Here is a 19,605-nt window from a genome sequence, read left to right on the forward strand (position 1 = left end):
GTTTTTGGGGTTAGTTTTCTTACGTTTGGGGGTTAGGGATTCTTACGTTTGGGAGTTAGTTTTCATACGTTTGGGGGTTAGTTTTCTTACGTTTGGGGGTTACGGATTCTTACGTTTGGGGGTTAGTTTTCTTACTTTTGGGGGTTAGGGAATCTTCTGTTTTTTGGGTTAGTTTTCGTACGTTTTGCGGTTAGTTTTTTAACGTTTGGGGGTTAGGGATTGTTAGGTTTTGGCGTTAGTTTTCTTACGTTTGGGGGTTAGTAGTTCTTACGTTTAAGGGGTTAGTTTTCTTACGTTTAGGGGGTTAGGGATTCCTACGTTTGATGGTTAGTTTTTTTACGTGTTGGGGGTTACTAATTCTTACATTTGGGGTTTTTTTTTCTTACGTTTGGTGGTTAGTAATTCTTACGTTTGGGGGTTAGTTTTGTTACGTTTTGGGGGTTAGGTTTTCTTACGTGTGGGGGTTAGTTTTCTTACGTTTGGGGGTTAAGGTTTCTTATGTTTGGGGGTTAGTTTTCTTACGGTTGGGAGAGAAACTTGATGTTGATTTCCATAAAATTCGCACTTGTCTGAGGAGTTGTGGTGGTTTATATTTTATAAACGAAATAAAAAAAACTTGTTCTTCGTGCATTGCTGAGCTATATAAGCACTTGGGAATTTTCAAGAACACTCGAGAAGTGCAGAGAGGCACTCGCCTACGTGCTCATATAACTCAACAATGCACTCGGCGCGTTTTTGATTTGTTTACTTATTAACAATTATTCTCGGAAGTGAATAGTGGTGGATATTTACGGAGCCACGAAGCTCACTTTGCATATGAAATGATAGATAGCCAACGAGGCTCGGCTATAATCATTTCGTATCCAACAAGCTCGAGTGGAATAATTGTTTTATTAGAGGCAATCGAGAAATATTGTTACTAGATCTTGCTGATTTTCGCTTTCCAAGAAAAACCAGAAGACAATTTAATCCGGGTCGCTATTTCTCGGGCATGGTATAATGTCTCATATAACATGGCCGCTAAGCCACATCGGCTATAAAATAAATAAACCCCTTTTCGGCTTCCTAGTACATCCGATGATGGTGAATGCACTCAGCTGAAAGATTGTCCTAAAAATTTAAAGCTACCTTTAAAGCTTCACTTTACCCGCCAACTGTTCAGTTTTCGTCCAATCTTTCAGCTTCAGGCATAATCCTCCGACACATATACCAGCCACCTAAAGGGGTTTACTTCCCAGATAACTTAGATAGTCACAAATTGTAACACCCAGTCCCAGAACACGTTGTCTTAATTTTGACGGTAGTAATCCGCACTGCCATAAATTTTAATAGCACATCACCGTGTTTCCTCGTGAAGTGATGTAAAATTATTTCAGGGTTTGCCAACATTATGAAGTCTATTCAAACGATCAGTTCAGTTTACCTCCTTTTTCTAAACATTAAACTTCTTTTCGTTTGTTGTAAACCAATTTTTGTTCATGATAGATCGTTGGATCAAGGTTAGTATCTACATTTTGTGGAGAAATAATCGTATACATGCCATTCTTCGTTCGTTCCATCCCCCCCCCTCGCCGAGATGGGAGGCTCCCATGTGAAAGGGGCAGGGATGCTCGTCGTCTCTGCTTAGGGGTGTAAAATCACCGATTTTGGTCTCACTTAGGACGAAACACAAATAATTTTTGCTGACAATGTATGGTTTAGGGTTGCGCATGAAGAAACAAAACAAAAAAAACGCCATTATACCGCTTGAATAAATAAATAAAGCTCGAGCCACGCCCAGATTGCTTTCTTTTAATTTAGTTCTTTATTAAACCGTATCAAGAACGGGTTTATGTGGAGCTCACGCTTACAGTCTCCATCCCCCGTTATATGGCTCCTGTTTCTATTGAATTTTTTTTTTATAGTTTCTGACGTCGCAGTAAAATCATCAAATCAATTGACGAATTCAAGATGGCGGACGTTGCGAAATAATGACGCCATTCACACACCATATGACCGTCCATGTCATGTCATGTATAGTTTTAAATTTAGGTTTTAAGGAGTTCCAGACGTTGACAGTTCGATAATAAAAGGTTTTTTGGCCAGAGGCAGTTTCAGAAGGGGGATATTCAATAGTTGGGAGTTCCTCTAGTTTCACCTTGAATTAAACTTAGCATTGCTACAAGGAACCGCACAACGAAAATGCTTCAAGTATACGTAGGATCTGTGAAAGATCCTATTTAATAGTTAGTAGTTAATATTTTCTTATAGCTTGAATACAGTTGAGGTTACACAGTAGAGGTGTATGCTACAATAGATCTCATGATACCAAACAAGCTCATTGAAAAGCGATCACCAATGATAAAAGAATGAGTTTTCAACATCCTGCTTTCTCCATTTCTCGTAACCAAGAAAATTCATGAGATTACCACAGTTATTTTCTACAGCTCTTATGAATGGCTCCGAAGCGTTTCTCCAATGGCCAATAGAAATTGAGGCATTTTTGTACAACGAATAAGCACCTCCTTTCTCTGTATTTTTTCCAAGAGTACTTATCCATTCATCAACACTTGCCGACCAATCAAATCCCGCGAACCGGTACATTTCCTGTGCTATATTTGCCGTATTCAACGCGAGGTCCTCGTAGCGAATTACTTTAAAACGATCCTTGAGCCAGGCCGGGGGAGATATCAAACCAAACCGCAAATTCTGCAGTATTGAATCACATGTGCTGTTAACATATTTGCTAAACGATGGATGCCAGTGATTTTTTATCCATTTTAATTGTACCATGGAGTAAACCACAGCCCTTGGGTCTCGAACCAAGTGGATAATCTTGACGTCGTATCGGTTTTTCTGTTGGAAAAGCTCCCTTAACGTTTCTATTGTTTTATGAGGTACTCGCTTAGTTAAAATCTTAATAACGGTGTGGTTGTAACTCTTGCAAGATTCTCCTAGTGAAGTATTCGAAATGTTGGTCAATTTAGAAAGCGCCAAACTCTTAGGGCGATGAAACCGTCCAGCAATCGTCGATATATTGATATTACTAAAATCACACTGGAATAAGCTATCGATTAATTGGATGCAATATGTTTTATAGTTTTTCTCCCCGTCCTCAGTGGCGACGCGAATTTTGTACCATTTTACTCCTGGGGAATATAGTGGTTCATAGAAGTACATCACGTCCTGATTCTTGTCAAATAATGATCCAAGGAAAGAAGATCCTCCTCGCCCTGGACTCAATATGATGAGATTTTTCCTTTTAGCAGTAATTTGCTTTTCCTGATTTCTCTCTTCTCTTCCGTTTCTGTTGCTCCATGAGGGATCTTGAAGTTTAGAACCAAACTCAAGTTCATTTCCTTTGTCGGACGCCATTGATGTTTTTCGTTTTTGTAGAGCTTCTCTCGCCCGTTGATGTCCTTCAGTTTCCTCTTCGTTAAAGAAAGTTTCCATTAAAGTGCTGTTGGAATTCGTCCTTTGGATGAAATGCATCGCTGTTGACCATTCATTATGTAAAGACTGGTTATAGAAAATCAATAGAAACGCACAGACAATGGCACAAAAAAAAAGAAGCCTGCGGCTAGTCTTCATGGTCTGGTATCACATGCACTGTCGTTTTATCTGGTTTATTCTCCTGCAGTTCACCGTACGTAGACCTCGTTTGATTTCTATCTGTGAAGAGAAAAAGGAAAACTTACGTTTTAATGAGTCTTTCCCAAATCTTAAAATGTTTAAAAATAAAGTAAATATTCGGAGAAGCCTGTATGTAAGAAAGCTGGTATGCTCATCGAGGCCTTCACTACGTCGTGGCCTTGAACGGTCCCTCGGCCGTAGACACAGCGGGAAAATGAGTGCGCATGCTCGTCACGCGTGAGCAATCATACGCGGCGAAATGGCGTCGTTTTTAAAATTCCCATTCTTTGTTTTCGTTTTGGCGGGGATAAGCCCAAATCAAAATAGATAAGGTTGCCGCTTTCAGGAAAGGTCCCTTCCAACTTCCTCCATCACATACCTTATTCAACTGAGGTAACAGGTGTGAATTTGGCGATTGAATTGGAGCATTCGTAATCGATTCTCGCTCGAATCACAAATCTGAGGGAACATGGCACTCATTTTGCCGCTGTGTCTCGACCGTGTTCAAATGGTACGGAGCATGCGCAATGCCTTTATCCTCAGCCATCGCGCTCAGGAATTTCCCGCGCAAAAATTTACTTGTAAAGGAAATCATTGCAACAACACAGTGTCAGGAAGACATTTTGAGTATACGACACAAAGCGTAAAAAATAAGAAAAGTCCTTTAAAGGTGAGTTTTTTTCTGTGAGTCTGTGAGTTAATTTAGAGGGGAAGTATCAGGCAAATTTGCTGTCATTTCAAAACCCAAAAATGTTTGTCTGTCAGCTGAAACAAAGAAATAATTGTCAAGCGTGTTATAAATAATCACCCCAGTGCAATAAAACTGCCAATTAGTGCCTCTGGTCAGAGACAGCGTAGGCTGTAAGTATCGAAACTTGAAAAATGTTAGGCTAATGTTTTTCAAGTTCTCGCATTTTTGTTTCCAAAATGCGCTAGAACAGATCACGAGTTGTTCCTTTCAAGAATTTAGTTGATTTCTTTCCTCTTGTCATTCTAGAATAATATTTGGCAGCTGATTGAAGGTCTTATTTTATCAATTTTAACAAAAGACTGACCAATAACCCCATGATACTTTCCCTTTAATAATTATATGACAATGCCGAAAGGTAGTCTGGGAAATACCGAATAAATTTCAATAAAAGCTCAGAGTCCATATTGCCCGCCATCTCAAGTCCTCGCTGTATGGTCGAGGCATTATGGATTCTGAGCTTTTATTGAAAATTATTGGGTATTTCCCAGACTACCTATCGGCATTGTCGCGTACGCTTTTACGCTTTTTTTGGACAACCTTTATCGAAACAGCTGTATAAAATACCTTGTACGTCTAGTGACTGATGTTACGTTGATGAAACTGGCCGGTGTTTTGAAACTAGAAAGAAAGAACATCTTAGGGATGTTAAGACGTGCGCTAGCGTCTCGAACATTGCGAAACATGCTTGGACATTTGAACACTACTCCAAAGTGATTGACAACTGCTCTTTCCGTACGCGAAAAACACTAGAATCTTGGCCACATTTCGCTATCAAGCATGCTGATAATACTTCCAAGCCACTCCCTAATCAGTACTCTGTTCTATTTAAAAAAATTTGTCCACTTAATTAACGCCTTTTATCTTTGCATTGTTCCTTTTATTATTTCTGTATATATTTTACATTCGTTGTTTACACTCTTTTCTTTTTATAAGAATATTGTTTTTCCGTCCCAGGCTGAATATTCTTATTTTTCTGTCGATGTTAGGCTGAAATATTCTAATGAATATTCTTAGCATCGAACATTTGGCTAGTGTCGGTTCTTATCGTTTTATTGGCTAGTTTTACCGTTTAGAGAAAGGAAGAATTTTATACGGTTTAGTTAAAAACATAATTGCCTGATTGTATTTACAAATTTTTAACACACAAAATTATATTCTTTTCAAAATCTCCGTCGCGGGTTTATTTATAAAATATTCTTAAAATTTCGCAAATTTCAGCCTCGATATTCCTATAAAATAAATTAATAAAAAAATAATAAATAAAATAAATATAAAAAAAGAGTGTATTCCCTTTTGTCCATCGAAGGCTACAGTTTGACAGTCGAAGGCTCAGATTTTTATAATTTTAGCCAGAGAACATTTGTAAATATTTTGATGTCTTATCCTGGCTACGCATCAATTTTTAATACTGTGAATACTCCAATTTCGATTAGGACAGCATCACCCCCCGTACCTGTCTATTTAACTGCCTGAGATTTTTAGAAACACAAGTGTAAATGAATTTCGGAAAATCTTTAATTAATTTGACATTAGCTCTCTCGTTTATATTATCATTTGGTAACTTATCGCAGTTAGATAGCCCCATTATTATGAAACAGGTAGACCCACTATATCCAAGACTGCTATGAATTTGAAACTCTGTGCTTTCTGTCATTCAAACCAATGAAGTTATTTAAGGGCGGTGCCTTCTTATGTGGAAGTATTTTGTGTGGTGTTTGGATATGCGGGAAAGTGGATCTCAGCAAGGGCTACTGAAACCCAAAAAGAAAATTGGGGTAACCATGCATTTTTTAAGAGATAATGCAGCAACAATTATTCTAAGAACAGTAAAATACAAAGCAATGTATGGCGTTTTTTTTTTTTTTCCAAATTAAAGCTTTTTTTTATCTCTGAAAAATGAATGGCATGGTTACCCCCAATTTTCTGTTTGGATACCAAGAGCACTTGCTAATTTCTGCTTTCTCCGCATAGTTTTAAACCGCGCCAAAATATCCCCGTGTTGGTAGGCACCACCCAAAGGAAAACCGAGTATCTCGAGATGCGCAGAACCGTAACTGTTTTCATGCAAGTCCTATGATAGCATAAGCTTAAAATTTACAGAAAAATATAAGCTTTAAAAGTGTTAAGACATTACCTCAAAACCACCGTTGGTCCTTTGTAACAGCGTTGATCCTTCTGTATGTCGATCAACTCTAGTTACTAGCGACGTGTGGCAGCACACATTCCCGCAGCGCAAACGTCCTTACTTACATCTTGCCCGCTCTTCACATTCAAATTTCATATTCTGTACTCACGTAAAAGGCACCGTATATTGGAGGTCTAATGGCGTTTGCGTATTCAAGACCTTTCCTAAGAGCTATTTTAGAAGCCAATTTCCACTAACTTTTGGCGTCATTTGACAAGCCTGGGCTTTACCTCGGTGTAATTGTAATAACATCAAAACTCACAGCTGACGGAAAACAAGAAAAAACGTCAAAACAATACAGGGAAGGAACACAATAACCTACGACACAAAGAAGCTGTCAGGTTCTTCATAGGTGATTTACAACCGGCAATCCCTAGAGATCCAAAAGGCAATGGTGTGACAGCCATCCTGGATGACAAAACAAACGGTTCTGTCATCCAGCATGGCCCCCTTGTCATTGTCTTTTTGCATCTCCAGGGATTGGTTGCAAACTACCCATTCACCGAGGTGGATATCGTGCTGATCGGGAAAAGCAAACACCGATCCCATCCCTAATTGGTATTGAAAGGCAAGATACTACGTTTGTACAAAAAAATAGTACATCTCCTGTCTCGCCGTGTTTCATCCGTGGCAAAGATACTTGACACATCATCTTTTTCCTTTGGCCAATCTGGAAAACAGGATGTCGGCGTACGTTATGACAACAACAATAGTTGTACACGTCACAGGGTGTTTATCTTGTAATTGTCCAACCTCGTTCTCAGGGTACTCATAAAGCACAAACAAGTATTTTTTTAAAAAATCTTTCTGTCAAAATGACACCTTTGGCCCTCATTTGCCGGCACAATAATCAACACGACGAACAGTCTACCGTTCTCTTTTCAGTGTTGCCAGATCCCGGCCCGACAAGCGCGAGTCCGGCCTCAGCCAAGCCGAGTAACTTGGCAAACACTATGGTCAGTTATTAAAAGACAGTTTCGACGGTTGCCAACAGTCATATCTAAACATTGTCTGCTGCTGACAGTAACAAGAAGGCTTGCATCCCAGACTAGAAAGCTATTTATCTACTTAAAATAAACAACTTATAAACAGATTTGGAGGCCCACTGATTGTCTTAAGCCGCGGCCTAAGTTAGACTCTGTTTAAGCAACTGGCCCTATGTCTCTGGTACCCAAACTAGATGAAGTTTGTTGCACTGTCGACTAAGTGCTTGCTTTGATGTTAACTAGTACCAGTTACGTTGGGACGATCACGTCACCAAACCAATCAACAACGCTAACAAAGACAACAAACGGCTGTGACATTCTAGTGTTACTAAAACGGGCTGGCGTAAACTGTAAAGCCCGTCGTTTTCAGAGCGATATCCCAGCCAACTCATTAACTGTAGAGTCCAGTTTTCTACCTAGACACGACCCTAAGTACAACCTTAGACAACGCCCCTTTTGCCACCTCCCGAAGATGTACACCAAACGTTTTAACCAGATTTTTAACGATAGTTCATTCCCGCCGGCAATGTGCTGTAGTATAAATGCATAATTCATTTTATGGCTTTTAGGTAAAATTTGTTTTTGGCCTTTTGTATAACTTTTCCTTGCATTTCATTAGCGTTAATTTAATCTTTATCTTCCTAATGTATTTTTACTATTGTTTAAATAGTAAAAGTAATGTAACAGTGCAGCCAACTGGCTGCGAAGTACTTTGGAAATAAACTATGTATCTACTGATCTTACTGCTACTTTTATCTTTAAAGCAATGTCTCTTAAGCACGAATTATTACTTCAGAAATGAAAATGTTCTCTTCGTTTGTTTTGTTAATTAATTTATTTATTTATTTATATTTGGCGGTAGGGTTTATATTAAACTGTATGAATAAAGATTTCATAATTCCTTTTAGTTTAAATACGTATAATGCCATGTAAAGATGTGCAAATACCTTAATAAATTGTTGTTGTTGCTGTTTACATTTGTTATTTCATAATATTGATTAAAGTCTGTCATTTATAACAAATACAACCTTATGTTTATCAATTTATTTAGAGAAATAGAGGCAAGGAAACCTCTTCAAAGCCATCCGTCCGGTGGGCTCCTCAAATGAGGATTCGGCCGCCTGTAAATAACTTTAAGCATGACGTGCGCATGCTTATTTAAGGTTTAGGAAAGCAACTCTGACGATTGTATGAACAAGACACCGAAAATAAAATCTAGGAACGATATGTTTGCTGTGTTGTTTTTAGCAAACAATTTAAAGGAGCAATTTTTTTATTGGCTTCTTTTTTACTATTATACAACTTCAATAACAGATGACTGAAATCTTCAGTCGGCTACGTCAAGTAACGCGCAAACACAACTAAACTAATACGATCGTCCAAAAGGTTGTTTCTTTTAGGAAACCCTGACTTCATGTATTTTCTTTAAAAAGATTATTCGTAGCACGAGTCAAGTTCGAGTTACACAGGATCCAACTTTTACCTTTCGAATTTTTTTCTTCTTTTTATATCTTCTGGTTGTCATTTTCGTTTACATAATGATTTCTAGTAGTAAACAGAAAGATTTTTAAAATACTTGTTTGTGCTTTATGAGTACGCTGGGAAAGAGGTTGGACAATTACAAGATAAACACCCTGTGACGTGTACAATTATTGTCATAACGCCCACATCCTGTTTTCCAGATAGGTGCCACGCAGGCACCAGGCCTGGGTGCCACGTTTGTATGATATTTTGATTTTAAAAAAAGATAACAAAATATAGCCGCTACGTAATATGTTAATTACTCAATGTTCTGAAGTGCGGGGTTTGAGGTGGCGGAATACTGTGTAGCTAGATTCATAAAATACTGCCCAGGTTCAAAAGAATCAAGTGTTTTTTAATACGTAAAATGGGATTTTATATTAGCTTGGGAGTACGAACGATATTTTTCCCCAGGAATAAGACAGAAACCGAAACATCCACAGGGAATTCAGTTGAAGCAGTAAGAGAAATATGAATAAAATCCGGCGAAATTAATCATGAGGGACAAGGAAACGGCAAAAACTAAAGGTATTATTACTTGGGCGGAGCCCAAGGTATAAAACAGGATTTCTTCTCAAGTCTCAAATGGCAAAGAGGGGTCTACTGCGCGTGCGCTTCAAGTTGGCCGAGTCTGGAACTGTTGCGGTATCTCTCCTGTATCTGTCGACGGATCGCGATCGTGACAAAGTTATGTTCATAAACTTCACAGCTAACATTTTTGATATGTAAGAAACTAGTGTTCCCGCAGTGGCGGTGTTAATTTATTGGAAAGTAAAGGATGATTTCCGCCGTTGCGAAATGTGGTGCGGCAGGAACTTCCGGGGTGTTGTGTGATTCAACCAAGTTATCAGTGGACGAAATTAAATCTACAATGTTCTCTAGCTGGGCGACATGTTTAATGCGGAAATGTGTGGATAAAACAGAAGCAAGCAATGATTTACGACTTGAAACCGAAAGCGCCGGGGTTTTTGTTTTGGTGCCAGAGATGATCACGTGACTATGTTTATACTTCATTTGCCGCTCGCTGTTTTTAGTTTCTCAGAAGTGTTGCAAAGGTGATAATTATTTCGCACTATTCTCGTCTATGTACTCATTTTTTCAAGAAAACAAAACCGCGAATATCACGAACCCTCCATCCACCCTCCATCTTCCTTTTTGGCATGTTCCACAAGTGCAATGTTCGCGATTGTGCATCATCAGTAAAATCTGTTGTAATTGTGTTTGATGATCGTAGTGATGTGTTGGAGAAAACTATGAAGGTTACTGTACCTAGTCTATCAAAGGAAAATGTTGTTCCAGTGAAAATAAACGTAGTTATTGAGATTTCCTCAAGCGAATTTATTTTTAGCAAAAATAATCGTATTGGCTTTCACAGGTGTGTGTTTCGACGCGATCGTGCGCCCAGATCGTGTTACTGGTGAAAAAGCTCAACCATCTGTCACAGAAAGCCCAGAAAATAAGGGTATCAGGGTGGAAAGGTATTCGCACAAATACTCCTCTGTCGCCAAAATTAATCACTACCACTGGAACCACAAATACTCCTTTGTTGCCAAAATTCATCATTGTCTTAGATGCACTTCATGGATACAAAATCTGACACGTTTAGTAAGAGAGTAATGTTTTATTTTGATCATTCATCAATTACAGTTATGACCTTCATTTTCGGTTGAACTACTATACATTACGTATATCGCAAATACAAAGTGATGCCTTAGACTCTCAGCGAGTCTTTTATCGTTCACCTGTCATCAAAGACAACTAACGTGCATGCTCACATGGATACTCCTAGTGCAACGACACCCAAGTATACGCTCCCACAGCATCTTATTTTGTTATTCGTTCAGATTATGATAAAATTTGTTGACTCTGAATCGTGACTCCAGTGAAAAATGAAATCTTTCAATTTTTGATCTCGCCAGTGTAGTTTTTCACTTCCTTATTTAGTTTTCTTTTTCTAAAATTTTTAAAAAGCTTTAAGGTTGCTAGTGCTTTTATTCATTTGATTACAGTCGATTGAAAAACTCACGATATTGTTTTATGATTTCGCTTTAAAGATTTTAATAATTGATGTATCTTTTCGCCTTGCCCGGCACGTTTCATTCTAAACACTTAAAATATTACAAAAACATGCTTACGCAAATCCAATTTCCGATGTCTATCATACTATTTAGCAAAACATTCAGTTTCTTCAATATTTTTCATCCGCTTAACCATTTTGCTTTATTTCACAATTTCATCACTCACAGAAGTAAAAGGCAGCACTGCATTTTTGCCCCTCGAGGCCCTATGCGCCACCTTGGCACCAGGGGACAAGTAAAGTAAGCATTTTTGCCTAACAAATTCAGGTTATTTCTTAAATCAAGCAAGGTATAATTTCCGTTTTAGTTCTATGACAGTCATTAGTTTCTATCATTCTTTCATGTTAATGCCTTGCGTGGTTTTCATGTTGTTGGTCACAACACAATGAATAACTTGACAAGCACACCACAAAATGCGCTCTTCTGTGATCGGTTCAGCAGCTATCAATACACGAAAACAACAGGGAATGAACCTTTTAAAACAGCTTTCGTTATAAACGCAATCTTAAACGTCCCTTTTTGCATCATAGCAACGTTGGCCAATCTTCTCGTCGTCGTTTCAATATGGCGATCGCACACACTCCGTACTCCTTCGAACATGTTACTGATTGGGCTTGCGCTGTCGGATATGGGCGTCGGTTTAATTGAACAACCTGGCTATATCGCCTCTCTACTCGTCTTCGCTAAAAACGGGCCAGTTTCTTCAAGGTGTATCATTTCTATCACTGTGAGCATTTTCGGTTCTATCTTCAGCTGTGTGTCGTTTGGCACGGTTGTAGCCATCAGCGCCGAACGTTACATAGCACTCTCTCTACACTTGAGATACGAAAATGTAGTAACAAGAAAAAGAGTACAGATCTTCCTGATATGTTTGTGGCTTGTTTGTGGAATTTTATCATTCATTTGGGTTCTTTTAGCGCCTAAATACAGATCGTATTTTTTTGCCGTCGGAATCATCCTCTGCCTCCTAGTTTCCTCAGTGATGTACATGCAAATTTACCAAATAATTCGTTACCATAGAAGGCAAATACAAGCCTGCGAGATAAATGACAGACATAACGAGAATATCGTCCAGCGAAGAAAGAACGCCTCTAATATGTTCCTGGTTTATTGTGTTCTTGTTTTATGTTATCTTCCTTACTCGATTTGTCTGGCCTTCAGCAAATTCCACGGCTACACGAAATGGAGTTGGATTGCAGTTAACTTCGCACTTACGGTTATTAACATTAATTCTTCATTGAATCCATTTATTTACTGCTATCGCATGAGAGGAATTCGCCAAGCAATGTTACTGACAGTACACACAGCTATGCGGCAAGCAGCATCATTCCTGGGGTGAACTGGAGAATTGCGTTCTCGCACTTCGACTGTATCAGATCCAACAGCCGGTGATCGATCCACAAACTTACGAATACCACAGTAGTAGTTGGAAAAATTGTTGATGGACTGTTCGCAAGGAATGTCTCTATTCTGGCGAACTCTTCACAACAAGTCAGTTTTCTGTGTGTGGGGCGCGAACGTTTATTAAACGTGTTTTGTAGTTTCGACTGTACCAACTTTCGCACACTGAAGAACCTTAAAACAATTTTTTCAATTTATTGTAGAGAGATATTAGTAAAGTAATTCCATTTTAAAATGTTTCCGACAATGACAAAAATTTACCTAATGGCGACATTTGCAAAGCCTGGACACGTTTCGGAAGCATTTGTGAATTTTAATGTTGTCTAGTGAGTTTCCTGTTTCCATTCACTTCCCCGGCGCTAATTATAAATTATCCTAACTATGGAACCCACTACGATTACCCTAAGGCCCTGTACCTGCTCACATGGAGTGACGGAAGATCCTAGAAGGCGGAACAACTTTTCGTTTGGTTTACTTGTAGAAATTTCGGTCGGGGTGGTTACCAAGCGGAGAAGGAAAAGAGAAAAAATTGTCGGGCTTTAGCAGCTGAACGCCCGGCCGCTGCCGCCGGTCTTCCTCCCTCCCTGTATACAGCCGCTAATTTGCAGGCGGGTTATGGTATATTTAATTTAAATACAGTAAAGTAATTGTAATTTCACAAGTTAGCGCGATTTTCAATTGAGTGTTATAAAACCAAAACCAAAGTAATTTTTCTGGCCAATCACAACAGATGTAAACAGCATAACCAGCCAATCAGAACTCGAAGCAAATACATGTAACTTGCGCCAAGCGCGGGAAAACGCGTCTGGCCAAGCGCGATTGGTTTTGGTCTTGTTGTTGATTGGTTGAGAAAATGGCGCGAACTTTGCCAACCAATCACAGAGTCTAGTAAAGCAAAACCAAAGCAAACGCGAAATTAACTTTTGACACTCGATTGAAAACTGCTTTATGTTTGCAAGCATGAATGAATAAATCAATAAAGTATAAAGGTACGTGCACACAGAATATTTGCGATTTGCCTCGATAATTAATCAAATTCAGTGCTTCCGCGTCCAATGCCGGAATACGGAGGAAAACTGAATGATTTTGAGCAATATTTTCCTCGCCAATACAAAGCAAAATGAGAACGGTTGAAAAAATTTCAACATTTACTTGTTACTCTATTGATTTAGCCATGAATACCACAGTATGTACACTCAATATTGACTTTATTGGTTCATTCTAAAAAGTGCGTTTTCAAAAGCAATGTATAATAGTATGGAAAACATACATTACAAGACTAAAACTAATGTCTAAAACTAATACAGCTAATTTGTTTATTTGTTTTAAATTTAATTTTTACATTATCAGTGTAGGACTTAAACATTTCAATTGTTTTGCTTCAAGAAAATGTAACAAATTTCGCATCTCTGTTAGCCCCAAATAAAGACACAAATCATCTAAACAAGTCTCCGACCTCCAGATACTTTGACAGTGAAAAACATCTTTTTCACTTGTTTTCAGTGCCATTTCTCTACATGGTATTCCTGTGTATCTTTCTCTGTGGCTGACAGAGATAAGTCTGTCCTGTGACACTCTCTATGTCACAGTTCATCTCTATGACGACGCCTATGTCGGTCTCGCCAGCGCCCGCGATCGCGTCCTCCGTGAAATATGGCCGACAAAGCGTCGAGATCGTCAATTCGTTTCTTCAACTCCGAAGGGTCGCGAATCTCCTCTGCTTCCATCATGTAGCGATGACGTAATTCTCCAAAAGCAAACGAGTTTTCCCCAAGAAAATCACCATTATCATCATCGTCGTCAAGTTCAATAATTCGCATCCGCAATTCCCGTTTCATGTCCTCGGGATCTTCCATTCGCTCAAACCGACGACGTCGCATGTCTCTTCGGACTTCGTCGGGAACTCCCGAGTCCATGTCGCGCTCCCACGGCTCTAACACGGCGTAATCGTCTTCGGTCATTTCTCTTGTTCGAATTTTCCGAAGTTCGCGTCGGAGTCGATCAACATCGTGGATTTCTCGGAGCCTCATTTGAAACTCCCGTCGCTTTCGTTCATCCATTTTTCCGGGGGAAAATTCTTTCTTTCTGTTCCTTCGGCCTTCAGCTTGTTGTTTGGCTTGTTCTCTGATCAGACGTTGAATTTTTTCGGAATCCTCTTGTTCGCTTGGGGTTGTTTTCTTTGTTTTCTTCGAGGATTTCTTAGCATCTTTTGTCTTTTCTTTGGAAGATTCCCCGTCCGCTTTCCTTTCTTTGCCCTTCGCCTTTTTCCTGTCGTTTTCATCTTTCTTCTTTTCATCATCTCCTTGCTCGTTCTGATTCTCAGAGCTGTTTTCTCCTTCATTTTTCTTTTCTGCCTCAGATACGTTAAAGCACTCTACAATAAACACAAAACTCTGATAAGACAATATTTATCAGCAAACCTAAATGTCCACTTTAAATTATCCCCGGAAAAGCCTAGTAAAAAGCCTCGATCAATGACCGTGGACAACCGTAGCATGCAAACACAGCCGTCTATAATCACTCCCGGCCGCTTGCCAAAAGGGAGCTTTAGCAACGACGACGGCTACGGCAACGAGAACGTCAAAAAACAAGAGGCTTAATAACCAAAACAACAACTGCACGTGCATTACACATCTTGGTAAATTTCTTTGCCGTCAAGGTTGACCATCATGCAGATGAATTCTGGTCGTGTTTCTAGTTGTAGCGTTTTCGAGCAAATGTTAAATTTTGGCGCATTGACAACGTTTCTCAGGGGTTACCCAAAGAGAACTTTTAAACAAAATACTTTAAATGTTGTCTCTTGTGTTCCTAGATCGTTTGGTGGCATTTTAAAGACATACTTGCGTCAGATAATGCAGTATGGGATATATTATTTCCCAAATTTACGACCAGTTGCACGTTGTTGGCTTTACGAAAATACTAGATGACCTTACTTCGTTTTCCAGTGTTACGAAATTTTCATCCGACATTTTGCCGAAGAAAACTTTACAGTTTCTTTGAAGCTAAATCCGAATTTCTGAGGCAATTAAGGCTTTCCGAACAGATATCCACCGTAATGAACCGTTGAGTGCCCCTGCTTTATCACCCGGTGCACCCCAACATGTGCAGCCGGCAAGTTCCTTACCATCCTCCCCTGGGTCCAACACCCTCTCAATACAAAACCAGTTTGTCAGGTTTTTTTCCTGGTGTTTCCAGTACCACTCAATCAAGTCATCTTCGTAGGTTTCCACCATTAGCTCACACTACGAAATGAAAAAAAAAAAAAAAACAGTTGTTTTATCACTTTCAGTTAATGATTTGTACGGATAAGGAAATACTTTTAAAAACTTTAAAGATCAATATCTTTTCTTCTTTTGTCTCAATACTATACTATCAAACAAGTAAGCAAAGCAGGTCTGAGCAGTTATTAGAGTTTCTCTTTGAAATTCCCTTGCTTACACCTATGAACGATCTTGAGTGGAGAAAACATAAAAACTATACCCTGCTTTTCAGCCTTGTTACTTCTGCATCAGGCGTGTCCCACATCTCATCGGGAAATCCAAGTTCTACCTTCACTCCACGTTTCTTGAGGCCTTTAAGAGTGTCAAACGTCACACTTTCCTCTGACAAAAAAAATTAAAGCAAAATAAAGGGGCCATAAACCAAAAACTGCTTGTTTGAGTGAAGTCACAATCCACGGTATGGAAAAAGAAGGCGGCTGTACATTTGACAACAATACCTTGTGAACCTAACACAGACAACAGGTACATAGAAAGCCACATTTTTTGTGAAATTCGTCCTTGTACTAACAACATTGTGTTTGCTTGTTTTGAAGTCTTTAGAACTTTTCTGTACGTTTTTATGAGCGTTTTAGGGTCTTTGTATGCGAAGAATCATGGGCAAATCTACCAGTTGCCATCTTTTCTCATATGGTGGATTAGAAAAGACAATTTTCTCTGCATTGTTTCCTTCCATCTGGGTAGGATGGTAGGTATGAAACGTTCAGCAGCAAAGTCCCAGCACCTCATCCCAGTAGGGGTGGGGGGTGGGGGTGGTGGTTACTCCCATGGAGTGCAGAGTGTACAAAGATGTGCTGCCTAACTAAATTTAGAATCTGGGTTGAACAGACTGGGCAGTACACCAATCCCTCCCCTTCTGATGCCAGGTGTCTGCCAAGTGTAGGAAAGTTGCCACCCTATATAGGAGACTAGCATTTACTAGTTTCATGCTACAGAAGTCAGGCCCCCTAGTGGAGTATAGTCAACTCTCACATTGTGGACACCTCACTATCATGGGCACCCCAATAATACAGACAGGAAGATCCCCGGCAAAAATAAATTACCGTCTCTCGCTATTAAGGACACTAACTTGTGGTCCCGAGGGTGTCCACAATAAAGGGAGTTGACTGTAAAGCTAGGGTGATGAGAAAAATCTGTGAGCAGAGGGAGCCAACCAAAGTTTTTCTTCCTTACTTCCAGACCATGCTTGGCTCACTCTACTCACTGATTTTTTATCTTTGCTCTATATATACCCCATGTGGGAGCCAGCAATGTGACATGCCAAGGAGATAAGTGTGGCTTTACATTTTACCCACAATTACATCACTCCATAAACACACAGGAACATACTCTTCTCGTATCTCAATGCCTTGACTTTGTCCTTGTGAACCTTGTAGTCCAACACGTTTGCACAAGCATTCTCAAGTGCTTCATTGAGTCGCACTTCACTACAAGAAAAACAGAGAATCAAATTATATGAATGGCACACTTGCTGTAGTTTAATGTACCAGCATGGCCATCTAATCTGTCTATTTGTCAAAAGTTTAGGATCTGCTCACTTACGATCTTCTGTAGTTAATTTCCTTGCGTTGCTCCTGAAATATCTGCCCAGTTTGAAACACTTCATTGGACTTGCCAGACCTCTCAAGCTCATCTTGCAGTTCTTGCACCAGGTGTTTACAAACTATTTAAATATTCAAAGTATTCTTGAATATATTTTCTGTGGGTGAATTTTCAATAATATTTATTATATCTCTAGTTTAGCAATATTCATCTTGAGTGTGTAATGTTGATCATCCCAAATGACAGTCACTCAGTGCCATGGGTATTGGAGCATTTTTCTTGCACGAGATAAGGGAGCACGGATGGCGCAGTGGTGAGAGTACTCGCCTCCCACCAATGTGACCAAGGTTCGATTCCCAGAATAGGCGTCATATGTGGGTTGAGTTTGTTGTTGGTTCTTGTCTTTGCTCCGAGAGGTTTTTCTCCGGGTACTCCGGTTTTCCCCTCTCCTCAAAAACCAACCCCAATTAGTACTCTGTGCTTATACTTGACATTTAAATAAAGTGATTTATTTAAGATAGGACCGTAATCAGCCAAAGACTGATACAACAAGCAGTGAAGCCACAAGAAAAGGCAGTTAATGATAGAGACTTTGACAAGAACCGGATTCGATGTGAGAATAGCATCATGACAGGTTAATGCCAGGATAATTCCAACAGTGAACAGGTCCTGCCTGAGAATCTCTTTTTGTTGTTTTCAACAGCCTGAATCTCAACTGATTAGCATAATACTGATTTGACCAAATAATCTGCTAATCATGCCTTGGATATAACATTTCAATGCTTCAGGCTTTATTTTCGTTTGTTGACAACATCAATATATCAAAGCAACACTGCAAGAAAGCTACAAGTATACACAGCACCTGTTCAAAATCATGCTCCTTTAAATATTAAACCACAAGGGAGGATGTAAGGGGGCAGATGAGGACTTTTGTCATGGATATATTTTCAAATAATTTCCCCATTCTGAATTTTTTTTTTTTTTTTTTTTTTCAGATTGACCCTGGTTATAAAAACAGTCTTGAAAATTCTTGAGTTAGCTTCAGGCTGGGATGGAAAAAAATAAATCAAATGTTCTACACCTGCCCCATCCCCCAGGTGGTCTAGCATTAACAGAATACATAATCTTTAAGCAAGCCAATCATGACCTTTGCTGGCAAAATTGAACTGCTAAGCAAATATTTGTCATTAGTATTTTGACCATGCACAGTACCACCAACATGGATCTCATCAACACAAGACAATTATCTTGTGTATCCATGCAAAATCGATAAGAATTAAAATCTCAAGAAGACAATTTGCATTTTGCATCTCCAAAAGTTTTGTTTAAAAAAATTACTCAACGTACACTACAAAATGTTCGAAAGCCGACAAGTTGAAAGGGAAACTTAGATCGCGAGCTTATTAGTTTATGCATTCCGGTCACATGATAATTAGCTGAAAAAAGTATATTGATAACTAAAACCATCAGAGACAACATCTTGCGCCAAAAAAGGTTAAAAATCTAAAAATTTATGGTTCATAGTTCAGCTTATAAACACAAATTCATTTTTAGCAACCTTCAAGACTTAGGAGTTCATACACAAGGAAGTTTGCGTATGCTTCAATGTAAAACTTCGACGATCGGACCTAAAGCTTAAATCTGTCAAGCGATCAACAGGGCAACAGAGAAGAGTTGTGAATGTGGTTTCAGTGTCACGTCAACTAAACCATAACAAAGACGAATTATTTGTAAATGAGTGTTTCCTTAAATGAATTTCCTTCCAAGGATTCCATCTTTCAAACATGCAAATCGCTTTAATCCAGGTTATTTCCCGGGTAACATTTCACACTGTCAAATATTCAATTCTATACGTACCGTGACACTTCGTTGGAAGTTTCTCCTCTTCTTCGTCAACTTCCCCAACGACGACTGGTATTAAAATGGCTAAAAACAAAACTAATGCGACAGACGCTCGCATTTTGTTGTTCAACAGGAACACAAAATGACCACTTGAACCTTCCGTCAACAGGTGTTAACACAAAACGGGGAGATCGTCAAATTAGCAAACTGTTAAGGTGTTTGCATGTTTGATGAGAGTGCGAAAGTTATGTTTGATTGGTTTCCATTCTGAATGCACGCGGGCTTCGATCCAAATTTGTTTTTATGCTCATATTAGCATATGAACATGATACTCTCTTCTCCACCCGTCGCGATTAACCATTTTGAGGTGAACACAAAGCAGAATAAAACTCCAAACAATTCTGATAGC

The 19,605-nt window shown here is 39.2% G+C and overlaps 3 protein-coding genes across 3 annotated transcripts; 1 reads left to right on the plus strand and 2 right to left on the minus strand.

Moving 5' to 3' along the window:
* Positions 1-2,256: 2,256 nt before the first annotated feature.
* Positions 2,257-6,903, minus strand: LOC146464624 (carbohydrate sulfotransferase 3-like). The gene is made up of 2 exons (XM_085129449.1): positions 6,498-6,903; positions 2,257-3,651 (listed from the first exon to the last, which is right to left on the minus strand). The coding sequence occupies exon 2, from the start codon at positions 3,568-3,570 to the stop codon at positions 2,332-2,334; it is 1,239 nt and encodes a 412-aa protein (XP_084985575.1). The 5' UTR covers positions 3,571-3,651; positions 6,498-6,903; the 3' UTR covers positions 2,257-2,331.
* Positions 6,904-10,713: 3,810 nt separating this feature from the next.
* LOC146464625 (adenosine receptor A2b-like) lies at positions 10,714-13,573 on the plus strand. The gene has a single exon (XM_085129473.1). It carries the CDS (start codon positions 11,519-11,521, stop codon positions 12,470-12,472), a length of 954 nt encoding a protein of 317 aa, XP_084985599.1. The 5' UTR covers positions 10,714-11,518; the 3' UTR covers positions 12,473-13,573.
* A 152-nt stretch (positions 13,574-13,725) lies between these two features.
* LOC146464626 (uncharacterized) lies at positions 13,726-19,346 on the minus strand. The gene is made up of 6 exons (XM_085129445.1): positions 19,212-19,346; positions 17,355-17,475; positions 17,142-17,239; positions 16,015-16,136; positions 15,659-15,776; positions 13,726-14,908 (listed from the first exon to the last, which is right to left on the minus strand). The coding sequence occupies exons 1-6, from the start codon at positions 19,312-19,314 to the stop codon at positions 14,118-14,120; spliced, it is 1,353 nt and encodes a 450-aa protein (XP_084985571.1). The 5' UTR covers positions 19,315-19,346; the 3' UTR covers positions 13,726-14,117.
* Between the last annotated feature and the right edge of the window lie 259 nt (positions 19,347-19,605).

This window comes from Pavona decussata, unplaced genomic scaffold (assembly GCF_977016875.1).
Source record: "Pavona decussata unplaced genomic scaffold, jaPavDecu1.1 SCAFFOLD_161, whole genome shotgun sequence".
In the NCBI taxonomy this organism is placed as follows: Eukaryota; Metazoa; Cnidaria; class Anthozoa; order Scleractinia; family Agariciidae; genus Pavona; species Pavona decussata.